The sequence below is a fragment of the Chanos chanos genome, chromosome 6 (genome assembly GCF_902362185.1).
Source record: "Chanos chanos chromosome 6, fChaCha1.1, whole genome shotgun sequence".
In the NCBI taxonomy this organism is placed as follows: domain Eukaryota; kingdom Metazoa; phylum Chordata; class Actinopteri; order Gonorynchiformes; family Chanidae; genus Chanos; species Chanos chanos.
In genome coordinates this window covers 46,242,058-46,269,557 of record NC_044500.1, presented here as the reverse complement: position 1 = coordinate 46,269,557, position 27,500 = coordinate 46,242,058, and the positions used below count along the sequence as shown (strand labels likewise).

The window sequence follows — 27,500 nt, the reverse complement described above, 5'->3', positions numbered from 1 at the left end:
TTCTGCTTGGAGATTCTTATAGTCTTACATGTACCCACTACATATGCAGTGGAACCCTCACCGATTCTGATTCTAAACATTCTGTGAACTCACACCTACAGTTCAGTGGATTTCTCTGTGACATCCTTGTCCTTGCCCTCTCTTCATTCTCTGAGATTAATCCCGTGAGGTGGGTAAGGTACGGTTTGAGTAAATGTGGTTATGAGACTCCGGGGCCAGTTGTCAGAAGTGAAGCTGTGAGCTGTCACCCTGAGGCTGTGACCTTGGCTGCTGCAGACACTGACAGATCCGACTCCGCAGTGGAGTGGGAGACAAGCTCACGCAAAGCTTTTCAACACAGCAAAAAGATTACAGAGAGAGAGAGAGAGAGAGAGAGAGAGAGAAAGAGAGAGAGAGAGAGAGAGAGAGAGAAAGAAAGAAAGAGAGAGAGAGAGAGAGAGAGAGAGAGAGAGAAAGGAAGAGAGAGAGAGAGAGAGAGAAAGAAAGAGAAAGGAAGAGAGAGAGAGAGAGAGAGACAGAGGGAGAAAGAGAGAGAGAGAGACAGAGAGAAAGAAAGAGAGAGAGAGAAAGAGAGTGAGAGAGAGAGAGAGAGGGAGAAAGAGAGAGAAAAAGAGAGCGAGAGAGAAAGAGAGAAAGAAAAAGAAAGGAAGAGAGAGAGAGAGAAAGAGAGAGACAGAGGGAGAAAGAGAGAGAGAAAAAGAGAGCAAGAGAGACAGAGAGAAAAAAAGAGAGAGAGGGAAAGAAAGAGAAAGGAAGAGAGAGAGAGAGAGAGAGAGAGAGAGAGAGTGAGTGAGAGGTTTCCTCTCTGCCTGCATCCACACATTAAAACCCCTCCACACTCAGAGGAATAAACAAGATTAATTGAGGGTTTGAAATGTTGCAGAAATGCTGACGGATGTGATGTTTAAGAATGTGTTCATATCAGCACACAACCAGATATGGTTCAACAGTGTATTCACTGTTCACTGAGCCACATTCCTGCAGCCCAAAAAGGTGCTGAAACGTATTGAACATGGTCCGTTCCATTTCAACACAGTTTATAGGGAACAGATTAATAATCTTCGGCGTCTCTGATTGGTTCATCAGGTTGTTCTCCATCCAACCCCAAATAGTCCGAAACAGTCCGAGCTGCATAAGATGACAGTGACTAAAGCGTGTCCCGACCAAGACCTGAAAATCAAACTGGCCGTCCGCATGGATAAACCTCAAAACATGAAGCATTGTGGGTAAGGAACTTCGTACACAGAATGTTGTCCCGACACATCGCCAGCCCAAAGCTAATCTTTTAAAGCTAATGGAAAGCTCAGTATCCACAGGTCTGCTATGGAAAATTACTGTCAGTCGTACAGTAGTGCGCCTCTTGGTGGACGTAAGATTGTAATGCAGCTTTAAAGTCTCGATACTTGGTCAGCAGTCATTCCAATATGTGTGAATTGAGTAGATTAGGCCGAGCCATTTACTATTTTTTTTTTCATTTGCTTTGTTTCACAACAAGTATTTGTGTCATCATGATACTGTGATATTTGACTGTGAGTTTGTGTTTGTCCAATGACGACTGAAGTGTTACTGTCTTTTGCCAGGTATTTGTGGGCTTTTGGGAAGAATGTATGGAAGCGCTGGAAGAAACGGTTCTTTGTCCTGGTGCAGGTCAGTCAGTGTGGACCTAGTGAGGAATTTTATCCTTTCATAAGGCCTTTGGGATTTTGTCTAACTGTAAAATGATTAGTGTTTGGTCATGGTATCTGTTTAATTCTGTTTGTTTGACTTACTTCTGTTTTACTGAGGTCCTGTGTCAATTTACCTGTTAGTGTGTGTGTGTGTGTTTTACTGTGTACCTGTCTTTGGCTCTGTGTATGTAACTGGCTGTGTACCTGTGTATTTTCGTGTATCAGGGAGTGAATGTTTACCTGTATCTGACTCTGCCCCTGTGTTTACCTGTATACCTGACCACAGGTGAGTCAGTACACCTTTGCCATGTGCAGCTACCGTGAGAAGAAATCAGAACCTCAGGAGCTGCTCCAACTGGATGGTTACACTGTAGATTATACTGACCCACAGCCAGGTATTAACCACACACACACACACACACACACACACATACACACACTGACCCACACACACACACACACACACACACACACACACACACTGACCCACAGCCAGGTATTAAACACACACACACACACACTGACCCACAGCCAGGTATTAAACACACACACACACACACACAGACACACACACACACACACACACACACACTGACCCACAGCCAGGTATTAAACACACACACACACACACAGACACACTGACCCACAGCCAGGTATTAAACACACACACACACACACTGACCCACAGCCAGGTATTAAACACACACACACACACACTGACCCACAGCCGGGTATTAAACACACACACACAGACACACACACACACACGCACACACGCGCGCACACACACATACACACTGACCCACAGCCATATTGTTACACACACACACACACACACACACACACACACACAGACACACACACACACACACACACACACACACACACACACACACAGACACACACACACACACACACACACACACACACACAGACACACTGACACACACACACACACACAGACACACTGCACTTGAATGGGGTTTTTAATTGCAGCAACACCCCCATGCCTCTCTGCTCAGGTCTGGATGGAGGCAGGGCGTTCTTCAATGCTGTCAAGGAAGGTGACACTGTGATCTTCGCCAGCGATGACGAGCAGGACCGCATCCTATGGGTACAGGCCATGTACCGAGCCACTGGCCAATCACATAAGCCTGTCCCGCCCACCCAAGTCCAAAAACTCAACTCCAAGGGCGGAGCTTCGGCGCAAATGGACGCACCCATCTCTCAGTTCTGTAAGTAACCCTGACAAGGTCACACACTCGTTTTTTTAATGTCATCGTGAAAATTCAAGTAGATTGTACACTACCTTCCATGCAAAAAAAAAAGAAAACAAAAACAGACTTAACTCTGGTCATAGCTTACAGACAATTTACAGAGGTTAACGCAGGCCAGAGGAGTTTATGCTTTACAGAGAGTGTAGCGAGTGTTTTGCAAAAGGCAAAATGTTAAGAGATGTCGTAAATATGAATTAGAGAGGAGAGCCATCCCTCAGTGCCCCGCCACGGGCTAACCCTCTGCTGCCGACAGCACACAAACAGCCAGTCTAAACCAGCACAAGTCTGATTACATAAACGCACAAAAAAACAGCAGTACCAAACCCCAGCACAAAGACACACACGCACACACACACGCAGAAATGCATGACAGTGTCTAGTCTGACATCCTGTTTGAACAGAAAAAAAAAAAAATCAAATCAAATGACCTTATTCTAAATCACACAGGCAAACAGAATTCTAAATTTAGCCGAAGGTCAAAATGTAAAAAAAAAAAAAAAATAGTTCACAACTCTGAGTCCCTGTGCATTCATGGCCCATTGCTAGTGTAATAACAGAGACGAGGTAAGACTGGATTAACAGCGACAGGCTGAGGGTGTTGTGACGTAATCCCTCCTGGCCGATCTTAATCGACAAACTCCTGTCTGTGATTGCAGCGTGTTCGTTAGAGCTCGTAAGGCTTTTTATTTTTTTTTCCCCTTGAAAAATGCGAAGCGCTTTCTCAGCATTTCGAATAGAACACAGTGTGGAGCTCATCCGCTTTCTGTAAATTTACCAAATGAGTCTCGTCTACGGGATAAGATAGAACACAGATTATATGACCGACGTCTCCTCTTAGACGTGGCTCATAAAAGTGAATTATAATCGACAGAAATTCCGAACCGGACCGAGGCCGTTAAGTGATCTGAAAGGTGCTTCAGAGTTTAGATTCCGAGGAAGAAGAAGGTTCCGTAACGCTTCCAATGGCATCGTGAAACAGTCGGCGCAACTATTACGCCTCTAGAGCCAACTCTTTCCTCAGTAAAGACAGAGACGCAGATTAATCCCCATGACAATAAATTAACTGCCCTAACCGAGAAGTAGAAAAAAAACCAACACATCAATATAAACTCATTCTCAGTGATCACTCTCACGAGATTTCAGCCGACGTCAAGCGCACAGATAATAGATCCTGCTATTCAGACCAAAACCGATGTCTTTTGAGTGTGCGTCTTTCAGTCCCACTCCACAGCAATGTTTTTATGCCCTGTTTTTATAATCATTTAGCTATAGACTGAACAATTTCTCTCTTTCTTTCTTTCTTTCTTTCTTTTTTCTTGAATATTTTTCAACTAGATTACCTTTTGTGAATTCTCCTTATGTTTAGCATTTTTTTTCCACACTAGCAAATAGCAGAGTGGCACATAACAGTGACAGGTATTTTTTTTTTCATGTTAAATATATAGTACTGTCAACCCCACTAAAAACAAAACAAAACAAAAATATATATATATATATATAAATATATACAGATTCTGTGTTGTTTCTCCATGTATTTCTTTGTCTGGTGTGTCTGGGTTTTTTTGTTGTTGTTGTTGTTGCTGTTGTTGTTTTTTTGGTGTTATTTTTGTTGTTAGTTGATTCTTCTCTAGCTGATGCCATTCAAATCTCCCTCACCAAAACACAGTAAACCCCTTCCACCGCACGAGCCCGAAACAATGTAACACACTGTACATGTTTCATCTCCCCCCCACCCCCCGAAACTCACACACCCGACATGGTCTTGAATGGCTCAGATGAATGACATAACATTAAAATACACACACACAGAGACACACACAGACACACTCACACAAAAATAAATATATATGCACATAAACACTCATACATGCATCCTGAAAGCTGTGTTGCAGATGATTTAGTTATTTATTTTGAGATTCTAGAATGCTGTGAAGTAATTCCATTTAGAATTCTGAATGCACCTTGAGCACAATTGATTCCATCACACTGAACAGAGAAAATGCCTGGGACTTGGAGTCCTCTAACCCTTAAGTCTTATACATCACTACCTGCCCCGGTAATCCACAGAGAGGGACTTTTCTTTTTCATTAGTGCTGGCACATAGTGCTGAGGTATCCTCTAGAGTATAGTATTCCATACGTGAAGACAATTTCACTCAAAATATATCAAAATTGCACAAAATGCTCTTACTTTACCTTTTCTTTTTTTTTTATGTATACATCCAGTACCTTCATACAGTCCCTCCTCTTGCTGACACTAGTGTTATACGTTTGAAATAGCAGTGTTTCAATTTTTAGATATTAAGGTAAGTGTATATGCAGGTGAAAAACGTTTTTTATCTGAGGTAAAGCAGGGGTAATAGGTTGAATGTTTCATCAATGTATATGTTTAGTTGTTTCTGGTATTGCACTGTTCTCTGATGTAGGTGATCGATTGTAGAATCATGTTTAAATTAACTGCAACACAGCACATAGGAAAAAAAGATTCTTTCTTTCTCTCTTTCTTTCTTTCTTTTCCTACCTGTCTGTCATGGTAAAATACATACGAACACAAAACACAACACAAACACCTAGCTCACAGAGACGCTAGCACACATACTCTCCAGGTGGTTGTCTTTTTTTCTTTTTTTTGAGTTGTGTTTTTTTTTTGTTTGTTTGTTTCTCCTCATGCTTTGCTTGTACCCTTCTTCAGTCTTCTGCAGCTGCTAGGCCAGGGTGTCATGTCTGCCTCCCTTCAGCCTTGTTGCTAGTCTTTATGTTATTCTGGTTTGTCCCCTCTTACCCTGCTGTCTTCTAGCTGGACTCAAGGGTAAGTGCTTCCCTGTTAGTCGGCACGGGTCAGATAATCCCAAATGATTATCTGACAAATGCAACGTGCTCTTCTCTCTCTCTATCTATCTCTCTTTCACTGTCTCTCTATCTCTCTGTCTCTCCCTCTCCCTATCCAATCTTGCTTTCATGCCCTAGTCTTCAGTAGACTATGTATTCTCTGTTTTGATCTCTTTATTAACATAGATGTCAGTGATAAGCTTCCATTACTCTTGCCAGTTCAGGTTGCATGCGACTCCAATACGTACTCTTATCATTCAGCTTAGTTAGTTTGGTTATAATTTCTTTGCATAATTGCCTTCTCTCAATAATGTTGCGTGTTGAGAAAACCCTCAGAGTAAAGTGGAAAAAAAAGACAGACATTTGCTCTGACATCATCAGATCTGGATGTCTTATGGGTTTGTGTGTATTTGGCATTTAACATTAACAGTAGCTACAGGTATAGTATTTTTTTTTTTTCTCCAAGTGTAATGGTCTCCAAAACTTGAATCTGGCCTTCTCACTAAGAACGCTCAATTGCAATTTTCAATTTTCTTTTTCATTTCTCCTTTTCCTTAATTTTTTTTTTCCCTTTTTTAAAATATCTTTGGTGAATAGGGAAGGAACTTGACTTGATTTTGATTTTGAATCAGGCTTGTGAATACCTTTAACAGTTCCGTCGGTCACAAAGAAGCCTATGGCAGCCTGAATCTTCCACATGAATTTGCAGATTCTAATGAAGTGCTGTTCAGTGGGTCTTATGTCATAATTCTTATAAATGAAATTTCAGCACAATTCTACACTAGAGGGCACTAATGAGACACCTTTTTTTTTTATTTAAAGAGATTTGTGTTTAATTAGTCACTGCACCTTCCTCTTGTCCATTTCTTATGGTAAAGTATAAGACTTAAGACAGAAGACTCACAAGAGCAGTCTCAGAGGAACTGCACAGAATATTTAAAACAAACAAACAAACAAACAAACAAACAAAAACATGACTCGTCGTAAGAGTAGGTTTGTTTTGATTAAACTCTTAGGGCTGTAGCTGAATTTTGCAGGGGCATTTCCATACGGATGCTTTACTTTAGAGGGTTGAATTTCCATTATTTTCCTTCCTTTTCACCTCTGTGTATGAGAGTTGGCAAATATGTATGTGGAGTATTCTGAATGCCACTGACAAGGAGTAGGTAATGCCATCACTCCTTACCATGAAATACTCCCTGTTACCTTGTTTTCCTCAGAATAGATGGGCCTTCGGGGTAATTGCTATAGGCCCAGTGTAGCTCCCCTTGGAATAGATCATCATTTTGCACTTGTTTTGATTGCCCTTTGACTGCCTGAGTAGGACACCACCAGTGTCATGAATCCCATTCTGGTGGTGGTGAAAATAAAAAATAAAAAAAAAGAAGTGTTTTTGTTTTTGTTTTTCCCATCTTTGAGAGAATGAACGAAATGTTTAGCCTCTGTTGGCTTCATGTTCTACCCATGTTTTTGCACTGAAAAAAATTCTTTTTGTTATGCCAGCCTGTTTAAATTGGCACTGTAATGATTTGCCTGTTGGCGTGTTTATAAACACACCCCAACATTATCATGTATTGTCAACTTGCAAACATTAAGAGATGATCGAATGCTAATAGCTATCCATTAGCTAAAAACAGATACGTCTTTTCTTGCATGATACAGCCAAGTGGCAGGTCTTACCGTCTTCCCATACGAAAAGAATTAATACGTAGCCCTACTCTTAGGGAATCAGTATTTTATCTAAACTATAGTATGTCATCAACCCCTTCGCAAGACATGGCCATTATTAATACAGCCAATATAAGTTACCATATCTCTATATGCCGGCCAATCCGATTCCAATGGTTCTCTTTAGGCGCTTGGTGGTACTGTTAAGTACCACTATAACACTCTGTCTGCACATTTTACAGCTGCTGTTGTTCCAGCTAACAGTGTAAGGTAGTGGGACATTTACCTTAGAACTTTACAGAGAAGGGTTTGGGGAACAAACTACTCTGGAGTTTTTCCTGAGGTCCCCAAAATGTTTTTTTTTTTCTTTTCTTTTCTTTTCTTTCTTTTTTTTAATATATATAGGGTAAACGTACCTATTAAGCTCACCAAAATCTACATTTAGACATTTTTAGAGCACAAGACATTGATTCTAGCAGTGGAAGTTATGTTACAATGAAACATTAATCTCACATACAATAATATTTCACTTAATTTAAATGCTGTTGTATATCTTTATTTTAAATTACATCTTTAAATGCAAAAAATCTGGCTGTGCTTAATGGGTACATTTTGTACCCTTTAAGCACACCCCTGTTCCAAATAAGCTCAGAACAATATATTTTATTAAAAAGTGGTTGTTTAGTTAAAAATACACATTTAAAATACATAGAAATAAGTTTTATTCGAAGGTATAAGAGTCAATAACAAATACCAAACTACTAAAATCAAGCAACAAGTCATTAAAATAGATTAATTATTTCATTCACAGTGTAGTGTCATTCAAACTAATTGCTCCCTCTAATTCTGATGGCTCCTTCTTCGTATAGGCGACATGCCTCTTTCATCTTTGGGCACGCACTATAGTTTCGCCTCGATTTTGTCATTTTAAGGCTGCAAAAATAATTTATTAGGCCTGATCATTTTTTGAAGATTAATTTAGAAAGTTACAACAATTAGTAAAGGTTAAAGCCTCTTTACGAAATGTTTACATAGACATGCCATGTAAATGAGCTTAAAGGGAGCATACTGAGCTTAATTGAAGCAGCAGCAAATTTTGATTAAAAAACATTATGTGAAACTTTAAGTACAATATTTTGCAACATAAATGATTTAGGTTATATATCAAATTTGTATGTGACTATAATATGAACAAATAATTCTCATAATGCATATTAAATGACACTTTTTCTTGTTGATGTCACACTGACGCTGTCTGGTTTTTATAGCACTGTACCCTTTAAGCTCACCTTACAATGATATGAATTCTTGAAAAATTACAGTAATCTACAACTATTGACCATCAACAAACTGGTAAATTTTGCTATTATGGATTTTAAAATATAACCCAGTAATACCTGTGATGTAATATATTGCTGTAGCACACAATCTTAAATGGCTAGTATGCTAACTGTGTACCGTAGCACCTGTGCTATGTCTCTAAAACAGTCTTTTGATTTAACTGTAACTGTTTCCCACATCCAAGTTCCAAGTTATACTATGCATAGGTCTAAACGTTAATCTCTCAATTTTGCAATAAATAATGATAATTACCAAAATAAAAGTTAAAACGTCTAAAAAAATGTGAGTTTACGGGACTCCTCTTCTGGTCAAAGTTTTCGGGCAGCTTTCAAAATGACCACCAGCAAGTGTGAGCACATGGACACACATATCTGAGTGTTCAATTATCTGACTGGCTTAAAATTAGAGGAGGTATGTAGTAGCAAACACATTAATTGGTTAGGACATCAAGTAGTGTTATAAATTATATTTTCTTTAAGTAATTTGAGTTAAAAGATGGCAGTGTGCTTAATGGGTACGTGAGCTTAATAGGTACGTTTACCCTATATATAAATGTCCTTGGAACTCACTTGTTAAGAACCTGTCTGCTGACTTGAGAGCATTCTTTGTCAGCTGGGATGTCCCTGTTCCATGCCTCTCATCCCACGAGACGCATTCTTCTTCTCTTCTTTCTCCATTCCCTTTCCCCCTTTTTCTTCTCGTTTTATTTTGTTCCTGTTCTCTCTGTCATCTTTATATCCCTTATTCTCAAGACCATACTCTATCCCATTGCTCCTCTTTATTCTTCAGATAGTTCCCTCCCGACCTCTGTACGTTTTCACTCAGTTTGCTTAGTCCTCTTTTTCACTCGGTTTCTTTCCCCCTTTTCCTGAGGTCTGTTCTCTGCACTCTCCGGCCCTCTCATTTCCTTTGACCATCTCGTTTCCTTTCTCTGCTCACACTTCTCTGATCCTGCACTCCATCATGCCCGGAGCTTTCCTTCCAACTGTGTTTGCATTCACATTTGCATCAGGTGTCACGTATGAACGAACCACACCTAGTTCCCCATCTGAGCACTTTGACCAAAAATAAATAAAATAAACAAACAAGTACTAAATATCTATGTCAGTGAACTGTAGAGATCAACCAAACCTATTCTTTTTCTTTCCTTTGCGGACAAGAATGACTCAAGTTATATGAACTGTCCGATTATCATGGTCGCCTAATATTTTTTCCCTCATTTAAATGAGCTTTCAGTCTCCCTGATTATGTAACAAAGATACTTCTGCCCCCCCCCCCCCTTTTGAATCGCTAATGCACATTCAGATTCTATCATTTCCCATTTCATTGTTTGATATAAACAGGGTCATTTACATTAGATCCATAACAGATCTATTATGTAATACTAATTCATTATTCTTGTACGACTTTGACCAAGGATTATGTCCCCGGACAGAGGCGCTGTGAAAGCCGCCATTAGTCTGTACTGTCTGAATGTCTAAAACACAGCTCAGAGGGAAAACCCCAATGTACTCTAATATTGAGTCTTCTTGGGGTGATTGCTTGCTTCAGATACTATAAGGTTGTTCAGTGCACAAAGACAAAGAAAGGAAAGACATTTTTTCTTGTAGCACAGCAGTGTCTTTGCCTGATCATCAAACGCCTTTTTTTTTTTTTCCTCTTCGAATTATCATCTTGATTGTTGGGCATCACGGCATGTGCGGGAAATATTGTGGTTTTGAAACTGGGGAAAAACTTCCCTCCCACGTTACGTTTTTCGAAATTCTGTACAATTTATATTACCATCCATTAAACAGGAAACAATATTTATGAATATGTTGTCACTTAGCTTGTTGATACTGTCCCTGAAATTCTGGCTGTTGCATTTTTTTTTCCAAGCACACAATCCATCATTTCTTTGCAAATGAGTGACATTCACCAATTGCGAATGGCAGAATCTATTGTATTCATGTGAATGAGAATGCATTGTTAATCCATCATTAGGAAATACTCCACAGCGTGCCCCCATAGGTGACTTATGCCACCCTTAAAAAAAAAAAAAATTACGTAGAAAGAACTTTAGGTGACGCTGCACCCCCCCACTCCCCACCCCCCCCCTCCGAAAACTTCTCCATGCATGCCTGTCCAGCTCAGATGTGGGGTGAGCTGTCCTTGCGCTCAGCCGAATCCCTGCCACATCTATCCAACTCAATCCAATTGACAGTGCTTGACTTGCTGCAAGTTGACAATGTAAAAAGCTAAAAGTTTTTTGATTTGCCTTAGAGTAGAGGGCAATGTGTGTCGTTTTTTGTTGAGACAGCGTGAGGTTTGTCCTTTGCTTATTGCTGACTTGCTGTCCTGTAAACCCTCCCCCATCCCCCCAACCCCCTTCCATTCCTGTGTTGGCTTGACTGGCCAAATAGATGCAGACAGAGCGCAGAAACACGGCATGGATGAATTCATCTCGGCTAACCCCTGTAATTTTGACCACGCCTCGCTCTTCGAGATGGTACAGAGGCTTACGTTGGACCACAGGCTCAATGACAACTTCGCCTCTCTGGTAAGTCTGGTAGATCACCTTAGCCCAGTTCCCACCTACGGCTAGTCCTTACCACTGAGTATCAGTTCTCAGAGAGCTGACAGATCCTTATTGGTCAGCCACAGCAAACGATACCCTTCTGACAAGAGCTTTATCCAACCCAACAGACTGTGGCAGATTATGGCTCCTGTGTATCACGGGTATCTGTCCACTCCTTGCAGATTTGAAGTTAAGGAAATGAGCACAGGGAGATGTACAGGGTACTGGAGACTTTGGTTTGGTACATAGCATCACACTAGATTCCCGTCCAAAACGAAAATATCCCCGAATGACATCTTGCCATTTCCACATAGAAAAAAAGACAGGTTGCAGGATGACGCAGTGGGACTTTTAGAAGGACACTTGCAACATATGCTGATTTCTGTTCATATATTTCTCTTGGCAAGTTATTTTTAGCCTCCATTTCCATGTGAATGAAGTTTGTAGCGCTAGATCTGTGCAGGCCAACTGTATGTTTTTTTTCCCCCCAAAACAGGAAGGGAGCTGAAAAGCTCTTTTTTTTTTTCAACTTGGTTAAAATTTGGACCCGTTTCCAAAGAGGCACACGTGTCCTGTTCGTTGGCCGCCACTTTCTGAAAGTCCATCACTCTGTCTTACAGGGATGGTTTAGCCCCGGTCAGGTGTTTGTGCTGGATGAATACTGCGCCAGGAACGGAGTCCGGGGTTGTCACAGACACCTGTGTTACCTGAAAGACTTGCTGGAAAGAGCTGACACTGGAGCAATGATTGACCCCACGCTCCTGCACTACAGCTTCGCCTTCTGCGCCTCTCACGTCCACGGCAACAGGTAAATCTCATACTGCAATGGCAAGAGGAGCACGTGACATTGCCATGGCAACGTGGGCATTCCATAGCATCGGAGTGACAGGCTTTAGGTTACGGTCTCAGGGTTACAATGCGTCCGGCCGAACTTGCCTCGGCAACACGCGACGGCGTTGCATTTCACAGCGGAATTTTGGGTGAAAAGAACGTCAAATCATATTACCAAACAAGTTCCCATTGCCTTTTTCCATGTGTTTTATTTTTAACTGAATTTATGTTCTTATTTGTCTTATGTTTTATGTCTGTCATATTTCGTTGCATGCCTACTGAATATTTTATATTTTATGTTCCCATTCATTGTTTGCTCTCAACTCTTTCATTTTTCCAATGTCAGTAGTGTTCATTTTCCACGTTCTTTTCCCATTTTTGTCCGTCTTCTCGTTTGTTTCTGTTTCATTCCTTCCTTGATTCACCCATTGTGACACTGTTGCTCGTCCGGTCGAGTGATCCCGGCCCTCAGGGTGAGTCTGAGGCTCAGGGGGCTGGCTCTAAGTCACGAAGCAGAAAGGATTCCAAAAAAAAGAGGAATTCTAAGTCCCAGCCAGCCCCAGTCTTCAACAGGTAAGGGGGTTTCCACTGAGGACCATGGACCTTTCATGGTATTGAATGATGCCGAATATGTATCATTGCTATGGTGATAGGGCTCCAACGGTACTTTTTTTGGTCACTCTGGTCACCAAAACAAGAGATGGTTTCAATGGGATCCTCTTGTGCACCAAAATATACATAACCTTGAACTGCTTCATGTGGCCAACACAGCATTTTCCATTTCCCCATGTGTTAATAGTGATATAAGAATCTATTTCACTGTTTTTGATAGAGAAGCAAACTGTGGTGAAATCATTGCCTTGGGTTGCGGACATAATGGAAATTTTTTTCTGCCAAAAGGCAACATGGAAGAGTCCCATCTGCTGCAAACAGATCTAATACCAATGAAACGTGTCAGCGTAGGATAATCAATGCCCAAGGCTAGGGCTAGACCCCAGCTGCGGCATCTCCCTAGTGTAATCAGTAGAGATAAAAGGTTTTAATGCATTAAGTTGGACTTTACAAACGTGGATGTTGTGTTTACCCCGATCAAATGATTTTTTTTTGACAGCAATTTGTACCTAACTGAACAATTTAGTTTGTTTTAAATTAAGATAAAGCTGAATCATCAGAACCCTTCACCCACATGCAGAAATACAGGGTAAAACCTTTATGCCTTTCTATCCTTCATCCTGGCTTTGGTCTTGGTCTCATGACTCTTTGTGGTTTTTCTGTAAACCAGGCCAGATGGTCTTGGGACTGTAAAGGTGGAAGAAAAAGAACGTTTCGAAGAAATCAAAGAACGATTACGTGTGCTGCTGGAAAATCAGATCACAAACTTTAGGTGAGGAAAGAAGTTAATAACACACACACACCACACAAACACACACACACACATATATATATATGTCTGTATGTATGTACAGTGGGTACATATGTATGTATGTATGTAGAATAATTATGCTCTTTGGTGATACTCAGATGATGAATTGTGGTTCCTTTTGACATTTTTTTATTACTGTGAAGTGTGTAATCCCAAACAAAGCGGACATGTTTTTGTTTTGTTTTGTTTTTTTTTTCCTTTTTGACGTCATGGTGGTGTTGTTTGTGCTTTAGGTACTGTTTTCCATTCGGTCGCCCCGAGGGAGCTCTGAAAGCCACTCTGTCTCTGCTAGAGAGGGTAATGATGTCTGACTGACAGCACTGACAAACACATCTTATAAGCACTGATTATTGTGCTGTTTTAGATTTAAACAACAACAACAAAAACAACAACAACAATAACAAGAACACAGAAGATACCGTGAAATTTGTTCCACTCTGATCATCAGAGTTCTTTTGTAGAAATCTACTGGCTAGGGAATTTCATAATGTTGGAAAATGTTTTTTTTTTGTTGTTGTTGTTGTCAAATCTGTCTTATTTTGGTCCACACAACACGGGCAAAATCTAGATTTAGCGATAATGGTCTACATCTGACATTTTCAGGGGTAACACTGACAGTGATTGACATCGTAGGGTGTGTGAAAATATCCTAAGACTAACGCGCGATGGAAATAGTAAACGGAACAGAAGGTGAGCGACAATAACTCGACCTGTTCGACCTTTCAGGTGCTAATGAAGGACATCGTGACCCCAGTTCCACAGGAGGAGGTTAAGACTGTCATTCGCAAATGTCTGGAACAGGCAGCTCAAATCAACTACCAGCGCATTACTGATTATGCAAAATTGGAAGGTGAGTACCGTGATCTTGCTCCTTCATAAGTCAATCTGTCCTCGCAAGTGCAATGATTTTTCCAATGGTAACCCAAAGGAATTGGAGGAGGTTTTTGTGTGTGCTGTCCTTGTTTCCTCAGTTGTAACCTGATCATTTTTTAAGCATGACTGAATGGCAGTATTAGCAAACAAACAACCAGTGTAAAAAAAAACAGTCGGGGCGTATTCTCTCGACGGAGTCCGCCATACCCCGCGTGAGTAAATGAAATCTGATTCCATCGTTTAAACAGATAATCTCTTTCGATTCTCGACCGAATAACTTTTTTTTGCCTTTGTTTTCAGAGGTCAGATTTAAGTGTTTCCTACAGTAGATCATGCTCTTGCTGTGCCCAAGCTGTTTGAGTAAAAATGCATTCAAATCCACATAACCCTGAGCTTCAGCAATTCCTCACCCAGTCCTGATGACCACTTGAACGGAAGAAAAAAACTTCAGAAGAAAAAAAAAAAAACTCTTCTGTTCCTCTTTTCTTTTTTACTAAGGTTCAGGCTTTACATGTCCTTTAAAAGACCATCTCTCTAATGCTAGCCCCAGACCTTCCTTCCTGACTCCTCCTCTCCACTGTTTGCACAAGTTCAACGGGCTTTTTAGCCCAAGCCTAAAGCAAACCCCCTGGACACTTCCCCTAAGCCTAAATTGGAAAAGACTGTATAGGTATGTATAATGCAGTAACACCTCTACTTTGCCCTCCGACTGGCCTAGTAATTTATCTGCCATGTAGAGTATATTCACGTATATTATACCCATGTCTGCTCCTTATGGAAACTGAAAGGAAGGACAAGAGGAAGAAAAGCAGACCTGATTTCACGTTAGACTAACGAGATCTGAGGTTTCAGTGTCTGACAAAGAGGAATGTGTTAGGAATTCATCGCTCCGAAATAGCTCCACTCCTAATTTAGACATCCTACCCTAACGTTCCTCAGCTTTGGATAACCGCTAATCCTTCTTTCTGATACCGGTACCTTAAGATCAAGTTCCTGTCCATTGAATTTCTACATTTGTAGATTATGCACATCAGATCAAATGATTCGGTTATTGCATCAGAACAAGGATGTCGTTGAAGCGTATGTTTGCTTACGTTTCTCTGCCATTTCAGTTTTTACGCATGCCGGTCACATCATCTCAGGCTAAATGAACAGTATCTGACTCAAAGGAAACTGATCAATTTTGTATACATGAAAGAAAGAAAGAAAGAAAGAAAGAAAGAAAGAAAGAAAGAAAAATCAAAGAGATCTGGTGTGCATAGGGTGCTCCTCTCATTTTAAACCTACTTCTATTCAAATTACTAACCCCCTTCCTGATTTCTTTCATCTAGATCTAAGCAGTTATTTTACCTGAACATGAGACAGTGACACGATAATGAATGTATTATGTTGGGCGTGCTCAGTTAGACACCAAGACATCTGTTGTACCTGCTGGCAAATCTCCTCTCAGGGCTTTCTTCTGTAAGCACTGCATCCTGCTGTCCTTTGAGCAGTATTTCTGTTAAAGCATTCTGATCGGCATTCAGAACCTCTGATTGGCATCCTAGCGAAATCTCTGTGCGGTACGGTGCGGTGTGGGCAGAAAGAAACGCCTGAGAGTGCTAAAGATACTAACGACCTCATCCCTTTAGTATCTTGGAGCAAATCCACTGTTTTTGCTTTGTGTTTCTGAAGCTGAGTTTGCTCCTTCCTTTGCCTCTGATTCTGCTGTCGTTTGACAGTAGAATGTACAGAATGGTTAAATTGTCCAAGCAGAGTGCTCAGTTTTCTCAACCAAGCAGTGTTCAGCCTCCCCTCCCCTCCGCCCCGCCCCCCTTCCCTTCTATCCACCCTTTACCCCGTCCTCAGACCTGAGTCACTCCCCATGGCCATTGACCTTTAACCTTTACCCTCTGACCCCAAACTTTTGCATGCCCCAATCCTCTTCTCTGTAGGGAAAAAGAGGGAACAGTATGAGCACCCTGTCTACTGCTTGGCATCACAAGTCATGGATTTAACCATTCGTGAGTACCCACCACACCCTCTCCTTCTCCTCCTTCTCCTTCTCCTCCTCCTCCTCCTCCTCCTTTCCTCCACCACCACCACCTCCCGCTCCTTTCTTTCCTTCATCCCTCCGCACTCCTCTCCACGCCCCATACCTCCCTCCATGCTCTCTCCGGCATGATCTGTCCGTCTACGTAGCCGTGACGGCGAGATGGTGTCGCCCGGTTACCATGGCAGCTTTGTTGGAAATGTCCCCATTCGTTTGTGACCAACATTCAATGGGCAGTGTGTCTGTCCAGCTTCTTCTGGTTCTGAAGCTCATGTCTTCAACCTGAATGCATTTTTACTTTGCTTGTGTGTTATCAGTCTTCTGTGTGTTTGCGTGCGTTTGTGTGTGTGTGTGTGTGTCTGGATGGATGGGTGTGTGTGACATAGATGGAAATTTCAGGCGGGGGGGGGGGGGGGGGGGGGGGGGGGGGGGGCGACAGGTTCATGGAGGTCCTTGAAAAGCAGGATTCTGTGTATGGCACTTGAGTTCTCCGTCTGTTCTAGCTCAAATCACTAGCATCTTGTTGAACTTGATCAGTGTCTGTTCTCTGAAACTCATGATGTTGTTTCCTCTCATTGATTTTTTTTTTACAGGTATGTTTCAGCATCTGTTTTTTATGTATATGTTTGTTGTCTTAGTTTTCTGTGTGTCAATGTGTGAGTAATGTCAATTCACGCATTCTAAATCAAGACAGGCCTGTTACTGACGTGCAAACAGTTCCTATTCAAGAAAGATGATACCCAAGTTACAAACTCACTGGGCGCAAAAATACAGTCATTTTAAAGTCATTCTTAAATATCTCCTCTCTGCCTCCCTGTTCCTCCCCTATTGTCTTCTCCATGTCTCTCTCAAGCTGAAAAAACTCAAAAGGATCAGAAGGATCCAGGTGAAGCTACATTTGACTTGCACACTAGCACATATTATACATTTACATATGCGCACACATACCTCTGTCAAATTTGGCATGGTCCGAAACACTTTGCATTAGATTGCAAATGCAGAGGGACTATTTGTGAAGATAGTATTTCTTCTGTTAATGAATAAAGTCATGGACTCTTATCAGTATATGTCCTCAGTAAGTAAATTTATTATTCCTACTGGAAGCATGCAAAATAAGGTCATATACTGGAATATGGTCTTGACAATGGACAGTTACAGTAGTTGCGCTTTAATGAGGTAATACTATCTCTCACAAATTTACCGACTGATAGCATCTTCAATGTGTTAAAGTGTGGTAACCAATTAACGTCGTGAGCTGCGTTCCTTACGAAAGTACTTTAGTACAGAGCAGCTCTTCTGACTCTAAATCACGAGTGTTCAAATTCACTCCAGGGCCAGTCTTGTGGCTTTTTTCCCTTTCCCTTTCAGCTCTCAATTTGAACCTGAAATGTTTATCTGGGAAACAGGTGTTTGTTCTCTTCAGTCACTTTAGAAACCACAGTGGCTGATTCAGCAGGACTTTGGCCCTTCAGGACTGGATAGGGACACTCCTGTCTAAATCTGTCGATCACCATGCTAGACTTATGATAGAAGCACAGGCAAAATTAGTCTCCTTTGTCCCAGGCTCTTTAGTAAGGAACACAACCCGAAGAGGGAGCATCTTAATGTCTCAAAAAGTCCTGTTGCAACCAATGATCATCAATTTTTGGACAGTTTAACACATTGGAAATGGATGAAGTATGATTGCACCGCCAATGATAATAGCATATTATCATTAAGGCCATTATCAATACTTCAGAGTCTCCAGTCGATGATCTCCTGGTCCATTAGACCAGTTGGAAGAGGCCTGTATCTTTGCCCTTAACCACAGCACAGAGTGATCACCAGCTGCACTGGACTGTCTAATAACTCAGAGTCTCATAAACCTTGGTGTCCTCTCAAAACACGCATTATATACAAATATACTTATATGCCTCTTCATTCCATGGATCTGATTATTAGTAATTAGTCGAATGTTTATCCAGCCGGCAACCTTTGTAAAATGCACGCAGCCATGTATTCAGAAAAAAGAGCGACGAGAGGTAACCAGCCAATAACTCACTTGACAGGTCAGCGAGCCATGTGTCAACATGAAACTAAGAAACAGATCTGTGAGTAACCTAAATTGAGCAAAGCTAATAGTAGAGCAAAACAAACTTCTTTACAAAAACAAACAAACAAATAAACAAATAAACGTTCGGTGACATGAGGAAATGTATATACATAGATTAATCTATATGGGAAGACCTCATTGTTTGTCCTGTCTGTTTCACGAAATGTCTGACGATCTGGTGTGCAGTGTATGCACATGTCATAAGTACACGGTCAGCAGTGTTAGTGTTGAGTGCATGTATGGTCAATGTGATGGGGCACTAGCACATTGCTCTCTCTCTTTGTCCCTGGCTCTCTCTCTCTCTCTCTCTCTCTCTCTCTCTTTCTCTCTTAATGTATTCTGTATGGTTAAGTTTCCCCAGAAAAATCAATACCCACCGTTTCCATCGCATGCTTGAGGTTTATGTGCCGTCTCATCCATGCTGCTGATGGTTCTTGCACCAAAATAGCTTTATATTACTCACATAACCAACAGAAAAGAGTGGGCATCCATACTTAAGTCATGTTAGGTGTTTCATCTTGGATCTTAACTGAATTCTAAGGTTGATTATAACGTACTAAACACAGATGAGATAAACCAGCCGTTTGGTTTGTTTTGGATACGTTGTTGATTGGGATACGTTTAACGTTGGGATGATCTAAAACAGTTTTAGTGGAGATGCAGATTTTGGCACTAATCGTGATGTTTTTGGTTTGGTAATGTAGTAATGTCCCTTTAAAATAAGGCATCCTTTAAAAGATTTTATAGGTTCTTTTCAATGTTAGGTGAGGATCACCATGATACATTTTCTTGTTCATAATTTAATGTCTCGTCAGAAATCGTGTGGCTTTTTTGTACTCACAGATTTGTTATTTACAACTTCCTGGTCTTACACTTGGTTCCATTTCATATCTATGCACTTATCCCTGCATGAGACCTTTATCATGGAAGGTGTTGTGTGCTCTTTACTGCAATCCGTTTTCGCATGGAGAAACAGAGCAGATTTGAGAAAGCTAGCTACCTCCGATGCATGCTAGCAATTCTTAGACCCTGCAGAAGAGTAGTGAAAAGTGTGTGTTTTGTGATTGGCTTGGCTACTAACCATCCCCCCCACTAACATTTCCACTGCAGAAAATGTAGGCAACCTAGCAACACCTGCAAAGAAACTGGAGGATACCATTCGCATGGCAGAGCTAGTCATAGAGGTTCTCCAACAGAATGAGGATCACCATGCTGAGGTGAGCTGGCAATATGTCAAAAACCTTTCCACCTCTCTCTTCTTTTTTTCTTTCTTTCTTTCTTTCTCTCTCTCTCTCTCCCTCTTTCTCTCTCTCTCTATCTCTCTCTTTCTCTTTCTCTCTCTTTCGCTTAATCTTCCTTTGACTGCTGATACAGAATACAGGGTTGCATCTTTGCAGTCAGAAAGTAGAATTTCATTAATTGACTGGTGAAATGGAAGACTTAGTTCTGTTAGGTATGCATTGGTGGTTCAGTTGTGTTTTATTAAATCATACAATATTGACTCTCCTGAGTTAGCTGCTACTGATAAACACCAAAGACCACTGACTTTTCCTAAAATAGGAAATTGTTTTCATTTTTAATTATTATTCATTTAAACTGACTAAAAATAAGTATCAACTTGAAAGAGAAACAACAGGCAATTTAGCAAATTTAAAAAGTAATCAGAGGCCCATCCAGTCTCCTAAAATTTTAATTCCTTAACCTGAACACAGACAATGATTCCATTTTGAAACAACTTTTTTTTTTTTAGTCAGTGGAAAAAAACATAGCCAGCTAGGGCGCAGAGGAGAAAAAAAAAAACAATAGCATTATTGCCACTCAAGCAGGAGAAGGGTTTGGCATGACTATCGTAGATATTTGTTAAGCTCTGTAGGTGCTCCTCTGTAGGTTTCCTAAGATATCCAGATTTATTTTATCTCTCTGAATGTGCTTAACAGGCTGCTGCCACAAGTACTGGAGACCAGTCGGTACAGTATATCTGTTTCTCTGTCTCTCTCTTTCTCTCTCTTTTTTCCCCTCAAATCCTCATCACATACACTCTTGCTCGCGCATGTGAGCCACGCGCCCACGGCCTGTGCGGCATTCATTTCGGGTAAAGGGATGGGGGGGGGAGTGGGATGAAGAGGATGAAGAGGGGTGTTGAGTGTTGAGGAAGGGAGTTGGTTTGTGTCTCATGTACTGTCATTGGTCTTATCCAGGCAATTCAAATAATGCTCGAGTGTTTTGTTTTTTTTGGGGGGGGGGGGTTCGTTTTTTTTTTTGTGTCTTTTCTTTTCGCAAGGCCAAGGACACAAAAGGCTTGAAGGGAAACACAAGTCCGGGAAACAACTCTGGTATTACAGCAGATGCAAAGTGGAGTTTTTTTTTGGGGGGGGGGGGGGGGGGGCTTTGCTTGTTTGTTTGTTTGTTTTTGTTTGTTTTTTTTCCTTTAAGGCTGTGAATGGTTTTCAAGAGTTCTCTGAAAATGCCTTGGAGGATTCTTAAACCTCCTCTGACAGAGAGCCTCTGTGGAGGAACAAAAGCCATGCTTATGCAGATTCATAGTTAGCTGAAAAACTTTCTCAGAACAGGTCAGAATTGTTTAGCTGGTGGAAAGATTTTGCATATATCTGTTTTAGAGAACTCTTTTGAGAAGTCTTTCATTTGACTTCTGAATCCTGATGTTGATCGGATTCATCAACCCCCCCCCCCCCTCTCAGTTGTTGAAGTTGAGACAAGATTGGGGAATATACAGTACATAGGTATGTTCAGCAAGTTGTGTGTGTAGATAGTTGCTTTGCTTATTACCGAATCCCTACATGTCTCAGAGCACTGAAGCCCAGAGACTGTTGTCCAGATGAATCGTAAAACTCCATTGCAACTCCTTGGATTCCTTTTTTATTTTCTTGCTTTTTCAGCCCTTCAGCTCATTTCATAAATATTTTAAGCATTTCACATGTCCTCTGCTGTTTATTCTCATTGATCTCATGTTTGTGATGATTTTACTCCAAAAGTCTATATCTATATCTGTATGACTGTGTTATAATCAATAATTGAGTGCCAGAGAAGGTGCAACCTTGCTTCAAATTCACCTCCAGCTTTATTTCCCTGTGGTGTGTTGCAAAATGAAACAAATCAATTGGAATATTGTAACTCAGTCAATCAAAGTGAGAGGTATTTTATCTCATTTCTTTAAACATACATCATCATTCATTTTCCTGTCTTTCCTCATCGCTCATTCACTCTGATGGTCATGGGCAGGGAAAAGAGGTATGTGATCACTTGGAATGCATCCAGTCAGATCCTGTATTCCCTTTCAATAGCTTGTGCATGCCCTGTGGAGAATCCCTAACTTCCCCTGTTCCTCCCTGTGTGAGGGACTGTAGAATTGCATTTGGGATTAGCATCTACTTCCTCAGCTTTGTCCCTGTCACAAACTCTCTCAGGGGAAATGCTTGTGAAGCTTGTGTTCCTACCTGCACGGGCTGCCTTTGCAAGGGGTTTACTCTGTCTCCAAAGAGGGGGAGAAAAAAATCTGTACCTTTATATGCCACCTCCTTCCTCCAGAGTTGTGTCATCCTTGCCTTGCTGCAGTTCACCCTGTCAGTTTTGCCCCTCCTAATCTTTGAGTTGCCCTCCCCAGTCCAAGTTTTCTCTCTGTGTGTCCTCTTGAGCTCCACACTATCCGTTTGCCTCTATGGCTTATCAAGAACTTTGTTTGCTGCCTACAGTGTGACCTGTGTGATTGTGTAGTGTTTTAGGTGGTTTAGGAAAGGTCAGGTAAGTGAAACGGTAAGTGCAGATAAAGCTTGAGACCCCTCCAGCTGAGTTCACTTGGGCAAATGTTTGTGTAATTCATTGATTCTGTTAGTTTGGAAAAATAAATTTGAAAAAAAGAGCATGCTAACGGGAAGGATTAAGCTTGACACGGTTTAATCAGTTCCCCTGAATGACTCTGTCAGCTGTCAGTTTTCAGTGGCGAGAAAAGTAAGTTATGCCAAGACTGCAAGCAAGCTCTTTGTTGCCATGGCATCAGAGACATCCAATTACAAATCCCAGATTGAGTCTTCTCTCTGCTGCTGCACCTGTCAATCATTTTTCCTGTGACTATGTCAACAAACAAGGAGCCAGAGAGCTCAAACTCAAATGTCCAAAAAAACCCCCAAAAACAAAACACAACAAAAAAACGAGCACAGCTTTAACATAGGTTTCTCTCTCTTTTTTGCTCTGTGCTTGCAGTCTTGGACGTGTTCTGAGATTACAAACCTGCATGGTGAAAAGCCCCATCCACATCTCCTGAAGGATAGGGCTAGAATGATGTGAATGGTGGAAACTACATCTTCCATTTGGAGAGAAAAGCATGCAGGGACCTTCCACACTTGCATGAGAATGGCATTCCTCTGACATTTTGACTCCACTGATTCTATAGATTTTAGATGAGCAGGGACACAAAGAGCTCATTATAAAGTGTAACATTTAATGTTTCCTCAAGCAAAACTCAGAGCCACAACACAAGCCAATTTCGCAGAATTAAAGCCTAACCTACGCATGCTTTAAATAACTGACCGATGAGCTGCTCTCACGGTCAAAGAACTTTTTGTCTCTTCTTCCTCCTGTCACTAAAGATGTTAAAGCAATATCAGAAGAACGTTAGTTGACTGTAGATTTCGAACACCCTGTTTTTATGTTAGTTCTATTTTGAGACTTTTGAACCTTGAAGGATCCCTCGTCTTGGCAAAGAATTACAGCACACTCAGAAATATATATATATATATATGTATATATAGACAGAGAGAGTATCCCATTTATAGAAATATGTGGAGTGGACTTTCTGTGTTTCCAGTGCATAAGCTATATGAGAACTATATGCTTAAGAGGTTTATTAGTATCCCTGTTTGTTTACCAGTGAACTGGTTCATGAGGAGCCCCTGTCTCTTTTTAATATACTTAAAGACAGTAACCACTGTAAAATATTAATGCAATACAGTAATCACACCAAAATATTTCATATGCAATGTACAGTTTCTTCAAAAGATGTTAAAACATGAACAAAAATTGATCCTGGCTCCACTGGTCTGCTGTTTGTCGATTTTATGTGAGCTATTTATACGCTCCATTACTCCAGAGAAATGGGGATGGTGTGTCGTAGGAACGTGTGTAAAACCTTTTAGGAATCTGTTTACTGCATGGCACATCCTGAACCAGTTTGCTCTCAGTGTTTAATACTGAGCTTGCCTCTTCTTTGACAGTCTTCTCTCTCTCTCTCTCTCTCTCTCTCTCTATCTCTCTTTCTGTTTCTCTCTTCCTCTCCTTGACTGGCCTCTACAACCACTCGATATCAAGGCCTTTGCCTGGTGGTCTGACCTCATGGTGGAGCATGCTGAGCACTTCCTGTCACTGTATGCTGTAGACATGGACGCTGCTTTGGAAATCCAATCCCCTGAGAGCTGGGACAGCTTCCCTCTTTTCCAGCTCCTGAACGACTTCCTCCGGACAGACTGTGAGCATCGTGCGAGACTATTAGACTCCTCTCTATTTTGCTTTGCAGATCTGAGATCAATGACAGGAGATGAACAATGACAGGATTTTCTGACCTTTGTTCATGATGCTGAACAATGGCTTAAGGTTTTGTTCATGTCAGTTTTCCCATTTATGACGTGACAGTCTTTAAAGGTAGCATCGCAGATACAGCAACGGTAAGCTGTGAAAGGGCAGTGCCATGAAACAACCTGTTTTAGCTTCTAAAGACGTTGCCAATGATTGTGCTATTGGTTCAAGACTTTAGTTCACTCGTTAGGGCATCTGACTAACTACCCTGCAGTGAGGAGTTCGGCTTTGTCAAACTTATTACTCAGAGAACATTCTAGGAAAATCTATGGGATCCATTACATTTGTAACTACACTGTTATTCAACTGCCAGCTGTACGCGAAGCAGAATGTTCTGTCAGTATCATCTCACAGGGAAAACTATATTTGTCACCCTGAGCATATTTCTAACATAACATATGCTGGTCTAATCTCATTCTCTGTACTGTTTTTGTTTATTTGTTTGTTTTGTTTTGTTTTTTGGCAGATCACCTGTGTAATGGAAAGTTTCACAAGCACCTGCAGGACCTGTACGCTCCTCTGGTTGTGCGCTACGTTGATCTGATGGAGTCCTCCATCGCTCAGTCTATTCATAGGGGCTTTGAGCGGGAGTCTTGGGAACCTGTAAAGTAAGGGCCAACTCACTGGGTCACTGCCTCAACAGACTGGGAGCAGATATGGGGCATGGGGGGGGTGGGGATGGGGGTCGGGGGGGCAGAACCTTTCAGGAGAATATCTTAGGTTTAAGGTTTTTCCTGCTTAAGAGGGGGTGAGACAGGAGGATGACAGAATGCTCCCCAGAAAAGCTCTTGCCCTTACCGGATGTCACCTTCGGACTTGATTTCAGAGCAAGTCACATCATGTTTAGCATCCCATCTATTTGTCAAGAACATTGATCATTTTTAACAGTTTATTGTTTCGTAATTGCCATCGTTAAAATATTTTTGTCTCCATTCATTGTATGGTCTGAGCAACCATACACTATCTTAGCAGTCGATTAGGCACCAATTTGTGTGCGCAAGAGGGATCTTCCCTAAGGCCATACTTCACATTCCAGTGGACCACTAAGTTGGCACCTCCAGGTTTTCATCTTTTTGTTTTGCAAACTAACCCTCATAATCTGTGCTTCAAGCCCTCAAAAATACAGTGTCCTTCGTGTGCCAATCCATTGTACTGTTTTCACTGTTATGATTTTAATCCACGTCCACAATATATGTAAATATATCAGTATTACTGCATTTTTACCAGTTCTGGTTACCCGTTTGTTTTGGTACCTCAGCATTCTGGCTACTTTGGCTGCTGACTGACAATGCATTTTTAGAGCTGGTACTGCATTCTGCAAAAGCAACCCACCTGTTAGTGCCTTCTTTATGAAACGAAATGGCTTTCTTTAACAGTTTGTCTTCTCTCTGTGTGTCTGAGACAAATCAGCTTTCTCTTTTTGTACGTCATTGTTCTTTATATGTGCTTTTAAGACCAGCAGCCACCCCACTGTCCATCCTTTCCCTGTATATTTCTCGGCTGTTGGTGTTGTTGATGTTATACTGTATGCATTTTTTTTGTATGTTTGTCTTTTATTTATGTTTGTAAGAAACTTTCCTTGCTTCTAACAGCAGGTCTTTTGTTTCTGTCTGCTATTTTATAATGTCTGAACACGTCTTAAATTCCCTTTTCTTTGTTCAATATCCCTGTCCTTCTTGTACTTTGATTACTTTTCTAACGTTTACGTGACATTGCTTTGTTTCGCAGCATCCACATTATCACTGTTATGGATTTTTTTGTTCTTTTTTTTGTCTGTTTCTGCAGGAGTTTAACAAGTAATCTGCCCAATGTGAATCTACCAAATGTGAACCTCCAAATTCCCAAAGTACCAAATCTTCCCGTGCCAGTTGCAGGACTAGCAGTTAACCTCCCACAAATGCCTAGCTTTTCCACTCCATCCTGGATGGCTGCTATTTATGACTCTGAGTGTGTATTCAATGAGTTCTGATATATTACAAGAATTCCTTGGCATGAAGATGTGCCCTGTATGTGAAAAAGAAAATGTGAATGGTATTAATCTGTCATATAATTTGCTCGATATTGGTATTAGGTATTGATAGCTAAAATATCAATTACATTTAGAGGACTGTGGATAGAATATTCCGTGTTCTGGGAGCAACAGTGTGTTTTATTGCCTACCTGGAAAAATAGCAATCATGTTCATGCCAAGCTCACTTTAGAGGGGTCTGGGTTAGGCTGTGTCATTTGTTTATACTGAAATGAGAACTGTGGAACTTTTCATTTTTCTGAATGTGCATGCCATTGAGGTGGGACTAAGGTGGTGAGATCTGGTGTACAACCCAAACCTACAGACAGTCAGTCTACAACTGCAACAGGATTTGCCTCTGTAATTAAAACCTACAGATATTTAGACCACGTGCCCAAGATCTCCCTGTATCCAAGGCTTTTTTGCATCCCAGTCCACTTAAACCTCATCTTAAAGTTTAAAGGTCTTTATTTTGCCCACTTTATTTTGCCCATTTTGTCTTTCACTTTTCCTCAATACATAGGTCTGTGTAAACAAGTTAATTTGCACCAGCCCGTAGGCATTTTCTCAGCGCTCTTTGTAACAGGATGTTCTTGGTTTAGCATCTCCGCCTTGACACGTTTGACTGAGTCAGACTGAGTGGGTTGGGTTGGTAGGAAAGGGGGTGTCAGTGGGTGTGGGTTGATAGAGCTTCCCGCCTGGTCATAGCTCAGTATTCACATTATCAGCTGATGTGCTGAAGCAGTCTCGACCTCAGCACAGCTGGCATCCAAGGTAGTAGAAAAAAAAAGTAGCCTACATAGAATTAAAACATCAGAACAGACAATGAGCTTTCACCAGTTAAAAAAAAAAAAAGCCAAAGAGAGACTGTGACATCACAAAATTTCATAAAATGATTTGGAATTATACCTTCCTGTTTTGGAATGCTGACCTCTACCAAATCGACTGTGTTCCGTGCCAGTGGTGAAGCTCCTCTGGTGTTTTTAACTCTATGGTGGCTTGGCACCCTTCCTCCAGCATCCTAGCACTCCTGGCATTTCCATATATTTCTACTCAGGATGGCAGCGTCGTCAGAGCTGACTGCATGGTGTGTTTGACCCCTGGGAGCCCTCCTCAGTGGCAGGCATGGATGGTGAGAGAGAGCCTGTTCTTTCTGTCATTTGTTTCTGTGCTGGATCTGCAATCAGACCCATCTTCCCAGGCATAACCGAAGCAAAAGTCCCCTCTGTTAGCTGCAGACTGGTTATCGCTTGTAGTCCATGTAGTCCAGAGAACAAGCCCATTTGGCCCGGTTTTATATTGTCGAGAAATGGAGAA

The 27,500-nt window shown here is 41.2% G+C and overlaps 1 protein-coding gene across 8 annotated transcripts in view; it reads left to right on the top strand.

Annotated features, from left to right (window-relative positions):
• The window catches only part of cadpsb (Ca2+-dependent activator protein for secretion b), an 82,240-nt gene that overhangs the window by 46,955 nt on the left and 7,785 nt on the right, over positions 1-27,500 (top strand). Inside the window, exons 8-22 of one of the 8 annotated variants that reach the window (XM_030776314.1) lie at positions 1,087-1,226; positions 1,581-1,647; positions 1,954-2,062; positions 2,690-2,897; positions 8,440-8,444; positions 11,184-11,320; positions 11,959-12,146; positions 13,452-13,553; positions 13,826-13,889; positions 14,319-14,442; positions 19,700-19,806; positions 21,830-21,838; positions 23,912-24,068; positions 24,642-24,783; positions 25,961-26,122. In XM_030776314.1, the coding sequence (XP_030632174.1) occupies positions 1,087-1,226; positions 1,581-1,647; positions 1,954-2,062; positions 2,690-2,897; positions 8,440-8,444; positions 11,184-11,320; positions 11,959-12,146; positions 13,452-13,553; positions 13,826-13,889; positions 14,319-14,442; positions 19,700-19,806; positions 21,830-21,838; positions 23,912-24,068; positions 24,642-24,783; positions 25,961-26,122 (1,721 nt within the window). Of the gene's footprint in view, positions 1-1,086; positions 1,227-1,580; positions 1,648-1,953; positions 2,063-2,689; positions 2,903-8,439; positions 8,445-11,183; positions 11,321-11,958; positions 12,147-13,451; positions 13,554-13,825; positions 13,890-14,318; positions 14,443-16,399; positions 16,469-19,699; positions 19,807-21,829; positions 21,839-23,911; positions 24,069-24,641; positions 24,784-25,960; positions 26,123-27,500 lie in introns of all 8 variants that reach the window. The other 7 variants (XM_030776312.1, XM_030776316.1, XM_030776313.1 and 4 more) reach the window with 7 other exon arrangements.